Source organism: Pelodiscus sinensis, chromosome 5 (assembly GCF_052426305.1).
Source record: "Pelodiscus sinensis isolate ZL-2025 chromosome 5, ASM5242630v1, whole genome shotgun sequence".
In the NCBI taxonomy this organism is placed as follows: Eukaryota; Metazoa; Chordata; order Testudines; family Trionychidae; genus Pelodiscus; species Pelodiscus sinensis.
The window spans coordinates 62,509,441-62,528,545 of NC_143056.1; the positions used below are offsets into that span (position 1 = coordinate 62,509,441).

Here is a 19,105-nt window from a genome sequence, read left to right on the forward strand (position 1 = left end):
TTGCATATCAGAGCTATGCTCCTGAGGGGGGGAAAATTCCTTACATGATGCAACCCAAGTTCTCCATAAGCTATGCCACTACCTATTTAGCATCACACAGATGCTCAAGGAACCCATTTGGGGTGGGGCGGCCCTCCCCCATCTCAACCTAGCTCAGCCTCCAATCTCCCATGGCCAGAGAAGGAACGACTTGAAGCCAGTGGGAGCCTGAATCTGCCATGGCTGGGGTGCAACTCTGCCATGAGCTGGACCTGCCATGGCCAGGTGACCCATTCCGGCCAGGGTGGCCTGGTCCCAGACCTGCTGCGACAAGGGCAACTGAAAGAGCAGTTAAAGGATACTGAAAAGAGGGGGGCCTCAGAAATCGCACTGAGAACAGAATCAAGTATTTGTTTGATACTCTCCTTTCCCTGAGATGGAGTGACTGGAGCCTTTTAGTTATTAGAAGAATGGACTCAAACTGCCTTAAAGCTCATTGGGAGCAGGTGGTGATAACCCAAAGCAGAAGATCTGGGCTTAGACTGAGGAATAATTTTAGCTCTTTTTCTTCTTCAGTGGAAAGTAAAAGTTCACCACTATACAAAATATTTGGGATGGGCAGTATCATATTTACATGTTATGTTGCAATAATTTCTTGGCTTAAGGGCTCTCTTCAGCCTTCTTGGACTGTAGCTTTGTTGTCTTACAGATCTGCTCACATCATCTGTTACATGCTGTTCAGTACCTGAACTCTGTTCCATGCCTAATGCTCACTTCTTGCTATGCTACTGAAATGAGAGTACTGGTTTTTTTTGAAAGCTATTAGTAAAAGCTGTTTATGTAAAACTACTTTTTTTTAAAAAAAAAAAAAATATAGAAATGAAGACACTGAAGCTGTCCACTGTGAGATTACTGGTAAGTTTGAAAGTAGATTTCTTTCTTTATTAACAGGTTACTTTTGTCCAAAGCTACTTATTCAGATAAAGGGTTTGAGCAGTCCTAGAACAATCTGTCTGTTAATGAAGATAATTGTTGTCTAAACTGGGTTTTTTGCCCCATAAACTGCTTTGCAAGTATCCAGCTGTAGGACTTCAGCTACTTCTTCACAAGAGACTTCTGAAAAAGTATGTGTCCTAGATGACTGTATATTTGTTCAGTCCACACTCAGTTACTGATACATGTATAGTAAGTTCGCAGATCTCCATTTCTTGTGATCCTGAACTTAATGGATGAAGTACTTTATTTTCCTCTTTAAAAGGGATGGACACTTTGCTTCATGCCCCAATCCAGACTCTGGTGCAACAGACGGAGGTATGTAAATATTTTCATTCTTTCATACCGAGAATATTTGGGTTCAAATTCTGTTGCATTCATTTGTGTGTAGGAAGTAAGAGACCTAATTAGCAAAGATGAAAATGCAACTTAAAATGTAACCGAGTTGCTGAACAAACAGGATCTTTTTCATCTTTATCTTGGAAATAAAATAATGTTCACGCTTTCTTCCAAACACTTTCTCCCAATCTGATCAATGTCATTCTGAGATACTGCAGACTTGAAAGTAGCTTGATAATTTCCATGTTGAGAGAGCTTGTAATCACGATCATATAAATTACTGAGCTTGTGTGCTGTTATATTTTACTTATGCATCCTGGCAGGATGTAATCCAGTATTGTCGGATATGCTTCCCCCCCCCCCCCCCCGCCAGCTTTTGCCAAGATATTTGCTACTGCAATGCCCTTTGACTTTTTCTAGACTAGGACTTAAAGGGGTCTTATTTAATACAAGCTAACTAAAATGTTCTAAAATCCAGTATGGATAAGGCAGTGTATATTTTGACACATGCTAAATTAGTCAAGTTAAAGCCTACACTCCTATTCATCTTAGAAAAGCCCAAACAGGTTATGTTTCTTCTAATATGCTGTCTATTGTTTGCGTTGCGTAACAGTATTGAACTTTATGTAAAGGATGTAGACATTTTCCTCTTGATCTGTGCTTTATAAAATGAGGACCCTAGTCAATTATGGATCATTATTGGTCAATTTTTCTTTCACTACATTAGATTGTTTGGGCCTATCTAAACCTTTTCTTCATTATCATCTTGGTTTAGGAAAGAGTTATATAACTTCCAGATCTCATTGCTGATATGAGCATACATATGCTGTTACCCATAAATTCCCACTGGAGACCACCCAGGGTTACACTAGTATGGATTTATTGATTGAGGAATTAACACTCCACTATATGGTTAAACTAAAGAGGACAAAGCTGCCACTAAGTGGTTCCCCTTTAGTTTAAACTTTATCTCACATACATATTCATTCCTGCCCTCAGGCATGCACACACTTACACAGACATATGAGTTGCAGAAGGAGCCATGGCATGTTGATTCTGGAGGGTCTGTCTGCTGATCATGGCTCGGGAGCTGGTCAGAAAAGAAAGAGCTTCTGGCTGCAGAAAGAAGACCATCTCAGAAAAAGGGCTTCTATTATGTGCTCTCTCCTTTTATTGCCTCTGTATAACTCCTGTGACTCATCCACATTCATCACCAGGGAGCATGCCCAGACTTCCCTTGATCCAGCAGAGCAGCAGTGTGTCCTTAATTGGTCTGGTGATAGAAATGTAGCCACGTTAGTCTGGTGTAGCTGAAACAAAATACAGGACTATGTAGCACTTTAAAGACTAACAAGATGGTTTATTAGATGATGAGCTTTCGTGGGCCAGACCCACTTCCTCAGATCAAATAGTGGAAGAAAATAGTCACAACCATATATACCAAAGGATACAATTAAAAAAAATTAACACGTATGAAAAGGACAAATCACATTTCAGAACAGAAGGGGAATGCGGGGGCGGGGGGGAAGGAAGGTAAATGCCTGTGAGTTAATGATATTAGAGGTGGGGAAAGGTAGATGTCTGTGAGCTAATGGTATTAGAGGTGATAATTGGGGAAGCTATCTTTGTAATGGGTAAGGTAGTTGGTGTCTTTGTTCAACCCCCCGTGGAGAGTGTCAAATTTTAGCATGAATGACAGTTCAGAGGATTCCCTTTCAAGTGCAGATTTGAACGTCTTCTGGAGTAGGATGCATGTAATTAGGTTGTTGAGACAGCGTGCTTTCTGGTTGAAATGGCAATGCTATCATGTGCCAAAAATGTCCGTCTGCTATGTACATTGGACAAACGTCTCAGACACTTCGCCAAAGGATCAATGCCCACAAAACAGATATTAGACAGGATCACAAAGGAAAAACAGTTTCTGTATTTTGTCTTAATTGGTCTGATGACTCATCATCTGGCTCCAAGTGCTCAGGCTTGCAGTTTCTAATCCTAAACACACAACAGTCTCCACCCGCACTTGTGCGCGCACACGCATTCATATCTAAGGGGAGAATGCAGTTTAGAGCAAAGTGGCTGAGAGTTACAAAGATTACAAAGTTGCATGGCTCAACAATCACCAAGCTTACAGTAGGTTTCTGAACTTCTAAAGCAAAGTTGCATAGAGTTACAAAGTTGCAAGGTTTAACAAAGATTACAATGAGTTGCAGAGTTTAAAAGGCAATGTAGCTGAAAATTACAAAGCTTCAGAGAATCATTTATAAATCATCAGTAATGAAGTGATTTAGAAGACAAGTGCCCTTCCTCCCCCACAGCAATGCAGTCTGCAGGAGGTTTTTGTCAGTCTGTGTCATGTGTTGGCAGGACCTTACAGTTTAGGATATTTCTAGAAAATCCATATGTAAAATCAAGTAATAGCTTGGGTGGAGACTTTATGCAACATATGCCAGCAACAGGGGAGGGGTTTTGGTTGCATCTAGGAAGAAAGATTAGGCCACAACATATGACTGGAAAAAAAAGGAACATTTTAAGTCCGTAACTGACCATAATTTTATGAATTGGGGTCAGTGATCAAATTATAATCTAAGCAAGATCAATCCAACATATCAGAAGTTAATATAGCCCTGTAAAATTCGGAAGTAAACTCTTAACTTTAAAACAAAATGCTAAATAGCATTATGCTGTAAGTTCAGAGCCTTGACTCTAAACTTTGAAGGCTTTAATTTTTAGCTATAGTTATGTCTGTACTTTTACTGCTTGTCCAGAAGGTAAGATACAAGTGACAGTCTTTTTTTTTTTTTAAACTGGCCTTTAAGTTATATTAATTGAGCCTGTTTAAACAAAATAATTGGTTAACACTTTTTGTGAATGTTAGTAACAGTCATTTCCTGTCTTCCATTAGTGGAATGTCAACAATCAAACAAATAGGAACGACAGAACACTTATCTTTTTGGATGAAAATGAAATGGATATGACAGCTAGTCACACTGCAGTGATCACACGTAACCTTAAAAGCAATGAAGAAATTGACAAACCTCGGAAAATAGATATCAAATCATTTTTAGCTGAGTTAACATCTAAAAATGAAGGGTCAGAAATGAAGACGGAATTTCGTTTTTTCTGTGATCCTACAGAGGCAAATTATACATGTCCATCTCTTCAACAGAAGCCAGACCGTGACCCTGTAAAGAAAATAGATTTCAATGAATTCTTGACAAGCTTGAAGTCAAGTGAAACATTTGTCAGCCCCACTGTTGAAGGACCTGACAAAGAGAACCTGTTTTTTGTCCCTATACAGGTTTCAGAAAGTAGTGGATTTTCTCCAACGGAGTATGTATATTCCCATACACAAGAAAATACAGACAATGTGACTAGAATATTCAGAGGAGAAGATGGTGGAATGGATATTACAAAGTGTCATGTATCTAATATTAATACTATGTTCCCCAATACTTGTGAGGCCTCATCAAAGCAATTAGAATATGGGGATGTTACTGTGGCTTATGGAGATATGGATATGACTACTTGCCAAACTGTAAAAATGTCCCCCTCCAAAAATAACGCAGTCACCATTGAGAATCAAAGTCAGAACACGAGAATGGATTTATCATCCAGTTTTGCGGCTGACAATTCTAGATTAAAAAGAACATCTAACGATCAATTGATTGTTCCACAAGCCTCTGAAAGGTGTGTTGAAAATAAAACTGTAAGTGTGGAAGAGGAGGAGGATATTACAAGAAGCCATACAATCTTGACAGACAATCACAAAGCATCAGAGACCTCTAATCAAGGTTGCAGATCAAGGACTGTGGTTCCTGGATGTGTTTCTCCTGAGTCTGTCTTCCACAATGATAAAACCATTGTCTTTTCCAGCTGTAATGATATGGAAATGACTGGGAATTGTACAATGGTAAACTATAATGAAACTTCCAAGGCAACTGGCAGGTTTTTCTTTGATGCTTTTAAAAAAGCAGGAAATGCCAGCTCTTTGCTAATGGAAAAAACTGTTTCAGGAGATGAGAACATGGACATTACAAAATGTCAGATAACTTCAGATAATCACGTTCTCAGGCAATGTAAAAACAAGCCACAGACAATATTTTCCGTGCCAAATAATGGAAGTGAAAAAGGGATCAGAAGTCATGGAGCTGCTTCTGAGACTCCAGGGCTACATTTATGTGCAAGTCCTGGTGCTTGGACTTCTAAGGACACGTTTCAACTCAGGGCAGTGAAAGGAACAGAGAAGTCCCTGCTAGGTGACAAAACAATAGTTTTTTCAGGAGAGGATATGAACATAACTAGAAGTTACATTGCCAAGAATGTTGAAGAGGACATTGCAAGTCAACTTCCTCCTGTCTCTGCTGCTATGTCCAATGGTATGAAATTCAAGCCGCAAATTTTTGGTAACAAATCTAGCTCTTCCAGGTTGAATGATCAGGAAGAAATGGAAATAACTAAATGTCATGCTGTAGTCATTGACAATCAAAACACTGGAATAACTACAAGTCTGCAACAAATTCAGCCTAAAGCTATTCCAGGAGAGAAATGGGACAAACAAGTGAATGAAGCTGTAAATCCTCTAAACCTTGACAAGGAAATTTCTTGTTCAGAAATTGGTGATCACATGGATATTAAAAGAAGCCATCCCAATGCCAAGACCATTATTTTTTCATCACAAGAGCAAGAGATGGATATTTCTAAAAGTCACATCTTTGTCAGTCACAACTGTGAAATATCTCAACAATTGAGGAAAAGTCTAGTTAACCCTTCACTTGCTTATACTAATGACAAAACTGTTTTCCCAGATGATCAAAGTATGGATATAACCAGGAATCATATTGATGCTCTTGAGTTTGCTCCTATTTTTGTAGCACAAGAATATGAGAGTACACATACTCAGAACAGCATAATATCTAAGCCACTACAAAATAAAACCTTATTTTCTGGTGGTTCTGATATAGATATTACTAGAAGTCAGACTGCGGCAATAGAATGTGGGAGCCTCAGAATGAACTCAAATCAAGAGGACAATGCTCCTGAAAATAACCAAATTCCAGCCCTTGCTGCTGCAAGGTTTTCTTTCACTTCTGGTGATGAGTCCCTTCCTTCTGGAGTTAATGGAGACGTGCATTTTGGGAAGATAGCAGGAATATACATTGATTCAAAAAATTCTGAATTGCAACAGCAAAGCTATACTGTGGCAGCATTCAACAAGACAGTGGCTAACTCTGCAAATCCTGAGATGCTTTCTTCAACTCATAAAGCTGCTTCACTTTCTTCCAAACAGGATTTCACTAAAAGTCAGACTGTTAAAATTGATTACATGAATTTGAGAGGTGCAGAACAGCTATCACTAGCCAGGACATCAATGCTAGATACAGAAAATTCACAGATGGCTTCTCTTTTGGAAAAGTCAGTTGTGTGTTTCTCTGAGGAAAATATGGATTTGACTGGTAGCCATGTAGTAAATGTTCCTAATACAGTTTTAACAGAAAGAGAAGAAAATACTTTATTTCCCCCAAAAAAGGATTTGACCTCATCCTGTACCATGATAGCTGAGGATAGCCTGCAGAAACAAAGATGTGACCAATGTCGCTGGACATACGCAAAGAAGACGTTAAGCAGAAATGACTTATTATTGTCCCTTCCAAATAAGAAGACTGTCATATTTTCAGCAGATGATGATATGGAGATGACCAAAACTCATGCCTTGGCAACAGACAACAAAATTTACCTACAAGGCAAGATTTCAAGTAAGGCAGTACCTTTAGTTCCTGCAGATAAAACTGTTGTATTTACATGCAATGATGACATGGACATAACTAGACCCAACACTGTTGTAATTGATAAATCTTTGGCTGCATCCAAGATTGTGTCAGAACTTGATAAAGGGACTGGAACGAGACGTCTGATTGGATCAAGCAGTGAAAAGACTGTTGTGTTTTCAATAGGTGATGAGAATGACATGGAGATGACCAAAACTCACGCCTTGGCAACAGACAACAAAATTTACCTACAAGGCAAGATTTCAAGTAAGGCAGTACCTTTAGTTCCTGCAGATAAAACTGTTGTATTTACATCCAATGATGACATGGACATAACTAGACCCAACACTGTTGTAATTGATAAATCTTTGGCTGCACCCCAGATTGTGTCAGAACTTGATAAAGGGACTGGAACGAGACGTCTGATTGGATCAAGCAGTGAAAAGACTGTTGTGTTTTCAATAGGTGATGAGAATGACATGGAGATGACCAAAACTCACGCCTTGGCAACAGACAACAAAATTTACCTACAAGGCAAGATTTCAAGTAAGGCAGAACCCTTAGTTCCTGCAGATAAAACTGTTGTATTTACATGCAATGATGACATGGACATAACTAGACCCAACACTGTTGTAATTGATAAATCTTTGGCTGCACCCCAGATTGTGTCAGAACTTGATAAAGGGACTGGAATGAGAAGTTTGATTGGATCAAGCAGTGAAAAGACTGTTGTGTTTTCAATGGGTGATGAGAATGACATGGAGATGACCAAAACTCACGCCTTGACAACAGACAACAAAATTTACCTACAAGGCAAGATTTCAAGTAAGGCAGTACCTTTAGTTCCTGCAGATAAAACTGTTGTATTTACATCCAATGATGACATGGACATAACTAGACCCAACACTGTTGTAATTGATAAATCTTTGGCTGCATCCCAGATTGTGTCAGAACTTGATAAAGGGACTGGAACAAGACGTCTGATTGGATCAAGCAGTGAAAAGACTGTTGTGTTTCCACTGGGTGGTGAGAATGACATGTTGGTCACAAAGAGCCATACAGCAGCAATAAATCATGAAATTGTCCCACAAGGCAAGAGACCACCTCCAGCCCAGTCTGCATTTCAGGGAGGTGAAATGGTGTTTGCATTTAATCAGGCCGATATGGAAATAATTGAATCTCACACTGTTGATAAAACTGTGGAAAAAATCATGCATGTAGATAGATTAAAACTGGATAAGTGTGTTAAACAGGAAGCATTTTCAAATAGCAAAACAGTTTTGTTTGTGATGGGTGATGATATGGAGACCACTAAAATACATACAGTGTCCTTAGATGATGAAATTGCCCTACAAGGAGCGCAAACCACTCATGTTGTTCCTGTGCTTCCTGCTAATGAAACCATTATGTTTACATGTAACCAGGATAAGATGGATATCACTGCATCTCACACTGTTGCTATTAATAGTAATAATCTTCAAGGATCTGAGAACCAAGAAGTGTCAAGTGAAAGTCACCAACAGCAGAACTTGTGGAGAATATCCGCCCCTACCTATGGGGAGAGAATGCATTTTAAGCATGCAGAAGATTTGGGTAATGGATGCCACTCAGATTCTAGGGACAAACGTGGACTGGATTTCCCTGCTTTCTCAGCTTCAGTATTTCCCTATAAAAAGGAAGAAACAGATACATTCAAAATCCACAATGTTGCCACGGAAAAATCCATTGGTCCTCTGTCTCTGCCACTTCCAGAAGTCATTCTGGATATTGTTCAAGAACCACAGAATGTTGTTAACCTTCCCACGGGTAGCTCAAGTTCTGTATACTGCCAGGATCTGAGAAAACAAGTAAAACTTAAATCAAAGAGAGTGTCTTTCAAGCTTCCAGAGAACCAAACAGAATCCTTGACTTACAAGACAGAAAGTCAAATAAAAGAAGCTGCTGAGAATAGCCTCCTGGATTGTGATGGAAAAAATGGTATTGGCATGTCTCAAGTTCAAATTCCAGTCCAGCAGTCTCATTTATCTAAGGAGAGCATTGATAGTTTGATTAGGGATGCAGTTAATGTGTTGGAGACTGGCAGTATAGATTTAAAAGATAATTCAGAGAAGTTGGCTTCAACTAGACATGAACACAAACCTTCAGAGGTAGATACTGATGGAGCAGACATGGTTATTTCTTACAAAGAGAGTAAGGAATGCAAGAGAGTGACTGCTGAATGGGAAAAACTTACGAAAGATTTCCAGGAAGACTCTGAACAGACTAAGCAATTCTCACAAGTCAGTGACATTTGTGCAGAACAAGTAGATCCTAAACTTGTGCCTGAATTATCAGGTATTGTTAATATTTGTATAAGGCTAAAAAATTGTAGAAGGAAATCTGAAGTCTTCCCGGTCTCTCAAACTGCTGCTGGGTCTAATCTGGCTGAAAATTTTCCCAAACTGGCAACACATTCAGAAGATCTCTTGAGCTTAGGAAAAGATGTTGAAAAGGAGTCCAATAATGCATTTGATATCAAAGAAGAGGAAAATGTATATTTTGAAACTGGAGATGCCCCTGCTGGTACTCCTTTAGACACAACACATAGAGATAAATGTCAAGTGAGAAAGCTACCGCTAGGTATCTTCCCACCTAAATTGCCAAACAAAAGAGATTCCGTTGCTCCAAGTGTGTGCCTCAACGTCAAAGCAACGAGCAGAGTAGAAGCTCAGGCCTCAGAAATAAATTCAGTCACCGGCAAAACCTCTGACATCATCTGTCCCATTGAAAGGCAGAACTTGAGCCCTTCTCAGTATATAGATGAGGAATTGCTTCCTACATGTCCAGAGGAAATGGATTCAGCTGAGTTTGTAAGTTATGAGCCCCATGATGGTACCTGTAATGAGATGAACAAAAAAGAGAGATTTTGTAATAAAAGCAATCCACTAGAGGAGCAAGAAACTTGCAACAACCAGAAGAGAGCTTGGGAACAAGAGGAAGAGGAACTCCAGAAAGGAAAGAAGATAAAGAGGACTGAGAGCTGGGATCGAGATACTACAAAAGAACAGCAGGTGAGCCTAATTACTTGGTAATCAGAATGTGGTCATCTGTCACAGTGCTTTGATTTTATTCCGCCTAAATTATAGGAATGTGAATTTAAAAGTTTTAGTGTAGTCTTTACACTTGGGGTTTCACTCAATCACCAGTTCAATACTGTTCCTGTCTCTTGCCTTAGCCACAAAAGAAATTGATGTGTAGAACACCCATTTGAAGTGAGAGGGAATTTGGGATAACAGGGGGAGTAAGGCCTCTCCTGCCAGTTTTAAAGCACCCACTCTTACTAAAGAAAGAATTACCATGCAATTATTGTGTGTTAGGTCCCTATCAAATTCACAGCCATGAAAAGTACATCATGAACTGTGAAATTTGGTCTTTTGTATGCTTTTACCTTACGCTATACAGATTTCTCAGGGGAGACCAGTCACAAGGTGTGGGTTTTTTTGTTTGTTTTTGTTTTGTTTTTTTTCCCCAGGGGTGGTTCATGATATTGCCACCCTTACTACTTCACTGCCATCAGAGCTGGATGGCTGGAGAGTGGCCGCTGTTGGCCAGGGCACCCATCTAAGTAGGTAGTGCCCCACCAGCAGCAGTGCAGAAGTAAGTGCCAATATCATACCATGCCATCTTTACAATTCTGACGCTGTGAAATTTCATATTTAAATAGCTGAAATCATGTAATTTATTTTTAAAAATCATGAATGATAGACAAAATTGACTGTGAATTTGGTGGGGTCCTACATACAAGCATGCAAAAGCTAAACATGATATGCTATTGAAAGTCATAATGTAGCTGTTGTATAGCAAGTGTCCTAATAAATATCTGTTCTTTTAACAGTTTGATTTTTTTTTTTTTAATTTTAGGTTGCCTCCAGTGTGATTTTATCTCACAGTCAAGCAGAAACTCATGAAGGTGAAAATCCTTCAAGTCCGTTATCTAAAAGCCTGGAGAGGACCAACTCTAGCAACAGCAGCTGCCTGGATTCTCTTAAAGCTGATACAGATTTTAGTAGTAAGACTCTCTTGGCAGTATTCACCTAAAATAACTCAATGGATAAGGGTCTCTTACCAGTATGTATCTTCTCTGGGAATGTTGCATGTCATGTAATCTGTGTATGGTGCTATGGATTAATCTTTTTCAGTTAAGATAGCTCTTTGATTCTGTAGAAGAGTACAAATTGTAATGGTATTTCCCCTGAGAAGTGATTTAGAAAAAGCAGTTTCTTGTTACTAGATGAAGGGAAGGCCAGCAATAATTTTTCTCTGCTCTGCCTTGGTTGCATTCATAATAAAGAGGCTCACGTGTCAGATCAATTGAAATGATACAGGTGGAAGTAATGAACATATAACAGGCAGAACTGGGTCTTTGGTATATAAAATATAGATAAGTTTGTCTCATTTGATTATTCAGACAAATAAGATTTAAAAGTTGGAGATATGACAAACAGAAAATTTAATTACAGTGGAACTTAAAACCAAAAATAACATTGACATTTGAGAATTGTGAAGTTAAGGTTCATAAGCAACTTAACTCTGATCCTATAACTCTCTTTACCATCAGCCTAATAAGCCATGCGAATAATATCTAAATGTTTTAGAATATATCCTAATACCATAAACTTTAGAAATCTAATATAATTAACTACTAAAAAACTTTTCTATCACCTCAGATTTCCCCAACAGTATTTCTTTGGTTGCTAAGCCACGGTCTACACAATAACTTATATCAGTATAACTACGACACCAAGGGGTGTGGAAAACTCACACCTCTGAGTGACAGTTACAGCAATTTAACTCCCAGTATAGAGAGGGATGTGGCGATGGGAGGGCTTCTCTTGTCATAGTTACTGTCTCTCGAGGAATTAGAGTACTTACGCTGATGCGGTCACTCTGCCTTTGGCATAGTAGTGTCTTCACTAAGCCCACAGTGGCGCATTTCCACTGTTGCAGCACCATAAGTGTAGACAAGCCCTGAGTATGCAATTTATAAGCAGTAAAAGCATTGTTGAAGTGGTTTGAAGGTCAATCTCTAATTTAATATAAAAATTGTTATAATCTGAACTAGTACGGACCTACAGTCATGACTACATAGTTTTATTTTTGAACCACAGCAGTGTTTCTTCTCTCTAGTACAGCGAAGCAGTCAGAGGGAATCTCAGCTTCTCATGGACAGTATTTGCGAAGAGAATGTATTTGAGGTATGTAAGTATCTAATAGGCTTTTGATGTTTTCCTAATAAGAAACATATTGCCTGTCTCCCTTTTAGATATTCTTTTGAATGCAACATTACTAATGAGCATACTCTAATTATTGATATGCACTCTTTATTCACTCTGTAGAAATTTCAGGATGGTGTTATCACAGTAGGGGAGTTTTTTACACTTCTCCAGGTCCATATTCTGATTCAGAAGCCCCGGCAGAGTCATCTTCCAGCCAATGTGAGTATTTAGCCTCTCAAATGCATACTCCTCATTGCCATTTAAATTGTATTTTTCTGTCTTTATTTCAGTTATTTTAATGAATCCCAAGAAGCTAAAGAAATTGAGTTGTAGAGACCTTTCTATTATGAGGTCCACAAATGAACTAGTCCCCTTCACTTTTCCACAATGTACTTATGAATTTGCACAGTTTATTTTTTAACCCTCTCCTGCTCTGTCACCTTCCCTTTCTCTGCATATGGGGAGGAACGGATATAGGATCTGGAAAGTGGGCAAGCAGCTCAAAAGCTATGAGCTGAAGACTCCTGTTTTCTCTGCCTTTTAATATCCTATATTTAGAGCTCTGCATCTGATCCACAATTCAAAGATCTGTCCATGTATATCTGCATCTACAGATCTGTATATCTGCTGATATAAAGTTGATATTTATGGATTTGCACAACTCTAGTCATTCCACTTAATGAATGAACAGTTAACAAAACTGAAGGCTTCCTTCAGCTATCACTAGCTTCCTTCAGATATCCTGGCTTCAAGTTAAAACAGCCTACCTAAATTCTTGTCTATGAATAAAATTTTTGAAAGCATCCAGTGACTTATTACTAAAAAGCGATTAAAAGTCAATTGTACTTGCTTTTCTAAGTCACATGGGTGCTTATGAAAATTGTATCTAAATGTTTTATTATAGTAGTTTAGAAAAACTGTAACTGGTCTACCGATGCTCTAAGACTGACCTTTAAGAACAAAAATAATACTTGGCACTCACATGGCATGCTTCATTCCTAGATTTCAAAGTACTTTTCAAAGTTGAGTAAATTTGAGCTATAGAAGTGATATGACTTACTGTAAGTTGCATTGTGAATCCAGTACAGGATGGAATAGAACTCAGTGCTTCTAACTTCATTGTGGTATGCCCTTTCCACTATGCTATGCTGCCCAGCCGTAGGAACTTTCTCTGCAGTGAAATTCCTGCTAAATTGGATTTTTCAGTTTCATTCCTCTTTCCCTTTAGTATGTAGTTGATACAGCTCCTACTCCAGAAGACCTGATTTTCAGCCAGTACATTTATCAGCCCAAACTGCAGATTTATGAGGAAGATTGCCAGGTTCTCTCTCAGATGATAGAAAAGTAAGAGTTTTTTTTATTTTGGGCGGGGGGGGGGGGGTGTTGAGTCATTCACAGAGGATATTAGTTTTTGTTTGTAATGCATTATCTTAGATTTGACTGCATTCAGGATGGTCTCATGGGAGTAATTCCATTATTTTCCAAAGGAGAGAGGTGGATTATCTGTTTAATTTTAAACAGACTTACTACAGTCTTGAGCCGGTGTGTTAAAACTGAATATGGGAAAGTCTTGATAGGGCTTGTGGGCATGGAGGTGGTTAGAGACACATCTGTCACAAGTGATTGATTTAATTTGTTCTCTCATATCTGCTGACCTATAAATGTTACTTAATATTGGCAAAAATAAGTTTTGGACCCTTTTGTCAAAGCCTCTAAAAGATGGCAAACAGAAGAAAGAGCATGATAGATTATAATTTGTCATCTGTTATAATTCTCTGGAAATTGTCAAATTAAAATACAGACAATATGATATCCTAGAGGTTTAAGTTTTCTTGTTTATGATGATTCTTAGTATCAGATTCTTCCAAAAACAGGCAAGCTGCTGGGGAAAACCTTAGCTTTGCATCATATTTGGTTTGTCATCAAATCTGGGTTTGTGCACACTGGAAATGTAAATAAATTCCAGGCTGCCTCCTGTTTAAGCCAAGAGACTGTTAGCTTTTCAGCCATGGATAATCAAACAGTATCTTGCAGGGGGAGACAGTCTGTCCATTAATCAAAGGAAAGGTCACTTGGGAATTTATAGTTCAAAAATACCATCTTGAACTTCACCTGGAACACAGCTAGTAACCAATGGAGATATCTGAACAGGAGATGTTTAATGTGTTTTCAGCATGAAAGCGAGCTGCAACATTAAAATTGTAAACTTTTAGATTTCATTGCAGTAATCCAGCCTCAAAGAGAAAGTCTTGATTACCATAAGATGGTCCATATAAAAAAAGTCTTTATGCCCCAGGTTGAGGATTTAAAAAAATCACTCATGGCATATTTTTATATGGATATACAACAAAATCTCCAATTTATGAATAATATTTATAGGCTTATCCTCTTAATTGGGGTAAGAGCTGATACAATATAAATCACTCCTGAGTGCCTTGCTTATCCTTATAGATGAAATCTTGAACCCACTAAAGGCAAAACTCCATTGACTTCAGTGGGACCAGGATTTCATCCCAAGTCATCTTGACTTCACCCATGCCTCAATCTTAGAAGACAATACGTAAGTCATTGCACTGCACCAGACAGTTCAGATATGGAAATAAATTGAATGACATGAGCATACTGAATGTTACCTGCACCTGCTCACTAACTGTCCCAGAAGCCTTGAGCAAGAGGAGAGTCAATATAAACCACAGATCAGTTGGGTCCAGTTAGTTTTACATTTTTAAGTAATGTTTCCTGTAAATATAGGAACCACACTTAAGCTGTACCTACTTTGGGACACCATTGGTATTAGAGAAATGTTCTTGGATTCAGTATCTATACTGTACATATAGCTATAATAGCACAAATAGTGCTGAATTGGATCAGAAATGCTTCTTTAAGACTAAGACCACTATTCAACAGTTAGATACCAACCATTATACTTTCATTTCTGATATAGCATCTTCGTGCATTTAATTCCCTGGATAACAAAAAAAGATTATGCCCCTTTATTTTACATAAATTCACATTTCTGGAGTTTGTTGATCTGTAATCTTGTAACTGGGATTAAAGAATAACCTAATCAAGTGTAAAGAATCTGGGGCAATTTAATTTATTCTGTGAAGACTTTCTCCTTCACAATGTGATCTGTTAGGAGCTTTTAATCAAAAAGGGGATAATATCCAAAACATGGTGAAAGGGCTGCAAAGGAGTCAGGTCTGGCAGGTTAGGTGAAGGTACTGAATCCTACTTAAAAGAAAATACTTCTCTCAATGCTTAGTTAAAACTCAATGGGCTTGATTTGCATAAGATGCATAACCTCTTACATGCTGGTTTACGTGGCTACAACAAGGCCCTTCTCTGGTCTTTCTTCATATTTCAGTTTAAAGTTGTGTGCCGGTGTCCAGGATAAACTTCTGGTGGATGTGAATAAAAACCTCTGGGAAGTGATGAGGACCTGTTCTGACAAAGAGGTAATGCACATATTGTAATCTTATTGCATGCAGTTATACAAATCTGAGTGGTGACTGCTAATGCAGACTCTCTCAGCCCTCTTCTCTGGCTCCGGCTCCCTCCAAACAAACTAAATTTTAGCCCTGGCTTTCTAACATCTCCACAGATGGCCACCTGTTAACAAACTCAGTGTAGCCAAAAGCAAGCTCTTTCTTTCCCTCCTGATATTAGGTGAAAACTATTTTGATGTAGAGGATTAACTGTTTTTTCTGTTTGCTCTCTGAGTCTAATAGTGGAAAATAGCAGGGTGCTATAATAGCCTTTCCCCCACCATATTTTTCGTGGCATATTCAAATCTTGTAATTGTCACTGATCAGTTGGTAATTAATACCAATCCCTTTTCTTGTTGAGGTTGGAGTGGGGAGGAAAGTTATACTTGGACTAATTTAAGTCCCTTTGTTGCATTGAGACAACAGAGTTTTCCCAGCAGCACCCCATCTTCCATATAGCCACATGTCCCCCCAGCATGCTGGCATAACCCATGTGAAATGTTGTGCGTCTCCCCCCCCCCCCCCCATGAAGCCTGCTTTTCTTCTCCTGTGGGGCCCCCTTCACAGACACTCCTCCACCCCGCCCCCCGTTGAGCTGCTGTGCTGAGACAGAAGGTCTAACTCTTGCTGCAGCTCACATGGGAGTCAGGATGCCCCAGACAAACTTTCCACTCTTACCTTACCACACAGATGCCAGCATCCTTCCTCAGCCAGCTCCACCATCTCTGCACTTGCATAGCCTAGGACTCAAGAGCTGTATGTATTGCTCTGGTCAAAAGCCTGACCAGTGTAAGTTTATTTCCCAGTCCACTCCTCTCAATGTGAAGAGGACAGTGCACTAGCCCTTGTTCCTAAGATTTCCCTTTGCACTTCAAACAACATGTTGCTTTAGGTAAAAAAACAAAATTATTAACTACTGAAAGATAAATGTTCAGTTATTAAAAATAATATTGTACAGCTCAAAGTTGGCTATCTAAGAAGTAAACAAAATTGCAGTCTACAGTCTATAAACTAGACAGGATTTGAGATAAGTGGTGTCCACCAGACTTCCATACACAGGCCGTGCTTTCTTCTTTTCTGCTCAGGACTCCTTTCCCCAGTTATTCTTTGTTCCAAAGGTGTTACCAGGTGATATGTTGTAGGGGAGAGTGAGGCCTAGTGGTGATGTTACTTGCCCCTTTTATAGCTTCTCCATGTGCAGGGGACTTTGTTCTACCAAGCAGTGTCTCCAGCACAGTTAGTGGAAAAATACAGGCACAAGATGGAATTGAATTTATTCATAGAAGCTGTTACCCATATATTGGCTAAAGCAGGGGTAGCCAATCTGCAGCTTGTGAGCCGCATGCGGCTCGCAAAGAAAAAAACTGTGGCTCCTGACGGAATCAGGATGGAACCCGGAACTGCTCAGGTCAGCCATGCTCACTGCCGGGTCACTCTGAGCCGCACGAATGCTCACGGCCCACGCCGTTCCGCTCATGGCCCCCAGCGCACTACATCATATCCTGGGTTGCACACAGTGTCCCAGCCTGCACGTGCTAGCAGCCGGCTGCTGAGCACAGGCAGCAGCAGCAGCACCAGTGGTGGCTCTGGGACTTGGGCATAAGGTTAGTGGGGGAGGGAGATTGGGTTAGAGCAGGGAGGGGAGGTGTCTGGCTCTTGGGAAGGGGAGGGCGTTGGGGGGACGGGGACTGCTCAGCGCACCGGCTGCTCAGCGCAAGCGCCCCAGCACCTGGATGGAGACATGCAGCTGTAGCGGCAGCGGCTCTGGAACCCAAGAATTAGGTTAGAGCTGGGAAGAGGGGGGGATTGGTATAAAGGGGGCCAGTGCCATTGACACCTCATGATATGACATTTCATGCAAGATGTATCACAATCATATCCTATATAATGATATCGCTATAGTGAATATGGAATGTAGAGTGTCACTGGGATATCTGCAGATTTGCATGGCTCTAGATATAAAACTTGGATCCACATCCATCTGAGAACCATAAACATGGTCCATGAATATCATCAGATTTACAGGGTTCTACTTGTGTGACTCATATATGCTGTTACTAAATAGTCTTTGGAACGGATTTAACTAACTTTATTCAACTTTCTAATTCACCTTCCTTACTGTTGTTTTCCCTATTCATTGCAGCTGAAGAACTTTGGAACAGAATTGAATAAAATGAAATCCTGCTTCACCAAGAAGAGTAAAGTCCTGGCTCACAAGGGGAAAGTGAAATTATATGACAGTTTAGTGCAAAACACACAGGTACTGAGATGAGAGAAGGGAAGAGGGTTGTAGAGGGCTGTTAGAGATCCTGATTTATTTACCTTTTGTTTAAAATGTGTACATTGAGCTTGGGGCCATCTAAATATCCTATGTTAATATGCATTCTCCTACTGTTAATTTCCTACTTCTTTCCTCTAGGGCAGGGGCAATGTCTTTCTATGCACTTACATAGTGGGGACCTAGCTCTTGATTCAAAACTGTGGATGTTACACACTACTGATTATAAAGAGAGAGACTGTAGCAATGACTACTGTTGTCTTATGTGTTCCTATTGCACTACAAATAAATGAGAGAGTGGGAATGTCGGCATAGGCCACCAGTTAGAGAAATATATGGAGCATTTGTCCCATAGTGAAGGACATCTCAGAATGTTCTTATTTCTTAAAGGGTTAAACAGGTTATCATTTGTTCAAAAAACTATTTTATCCTTTAACACCTGGAACCATCTCTCTCCATGAGAAAAGCGATCGAAAGATTATGGCAAAGCAGCTCTGATGTCCTCTGAAATTCTGTGATAGCCCTTTACTGCTGTCTATCTGGTTTTAGATCCAAGGATGATAGATTTCATTGGTTGATCTCCAAGCAAACAGAGATCAATGTGAGAGTCCTAGCAAACGCAGAACCATTATTTAAATACAGCACTAGATTTATGTGAAAATATATTACCAAACAAAAATTAAACATAACTATCCAATTTTACCCTTAGATCCAATGGGAGAAACTGCAGTCAAGAATAGCAAAAGTGGATGAATTCCTCAGGGAGATGGATAGTTGTCTTTGTGCTCTGGAAACTGGTAAGTGTTTCAGAGCTTAGTTCAAGATTTTTAATTGGAGTATTAAAAAATTAACTTCTTTGGAAAAGCTACTATTCTAATGATCACTTACAAGCATCAATTACAGAAAGGGCATGGGAGCATTACAAGCTCTACGAGTAACTTGTCCGTATGAGACTGGCTGGATAGGCCTATGATTATAGATTTGACATAAGGGAACCTTATAAGTAGG

At 39.4% G+C, this 19,105-nt stretch overlaps 1 protein-coding gene across 5 annotated transcripts in view; it reads left to right on the top strand.

Moving 5' to 3' along the window:
- Nucleotides 1-19,105, top strand: part of KNL1 (kinetochore scaffold 1) — a 51,688-nt gene that overhangs the window by 17,746 nt on the left and 14,837 nt on the right. For 4 of the 5 annotated variants that reach the window (XM_075927103.2, XM_075927101.2, XM_075927102.2 and 1 more), the window contains 10 exons: nucleotides 857-894; nucleotides 1,238-1,290; nucleotides 4,214-10,126; nucleotides 10,977-11,124; nucleotides 12,243-12,310; nucleotides 12,452-12,550; nucleotides 13,560-13,675; nucleotides 15,699-15,789; nucleotides 17,963-18,079; nucleotides 18,807-18,894. In XM_075927103.2, the coding sequence (XP_075783218.2) occupies nucleotides 857-894; nucleotides 1,238-1,290; nucleotides 4,214-10,126; nucleotides 10,977-11,124; nucleotides 12,243-12,310; nucleotides 12,452-12,550; nucleotides 13,560-13,675; nucleotides 15,699-15,789; nucleotides 17,963-18,079; nucleotides 18,807-18,894 (6,731 nt within the window). The remainder of the gene's footprint in view (nucleotides 1-856; nucleotides 895-1,237; nucleotides 1,291-4,213; nucleotides 10,127-10,976; nucleotides 11,125-12,242; nucleotides 12,311-12,451; nucleotides 12,551-13,559; nucleotides 13,676-15,698; nucleotides 15,790-17,962; nucleotides 18,080-18,806; nucleotides 18,895-19,105) is intronic. The other variant, XM_089778478.1, reaches the window with a different exon arrangement.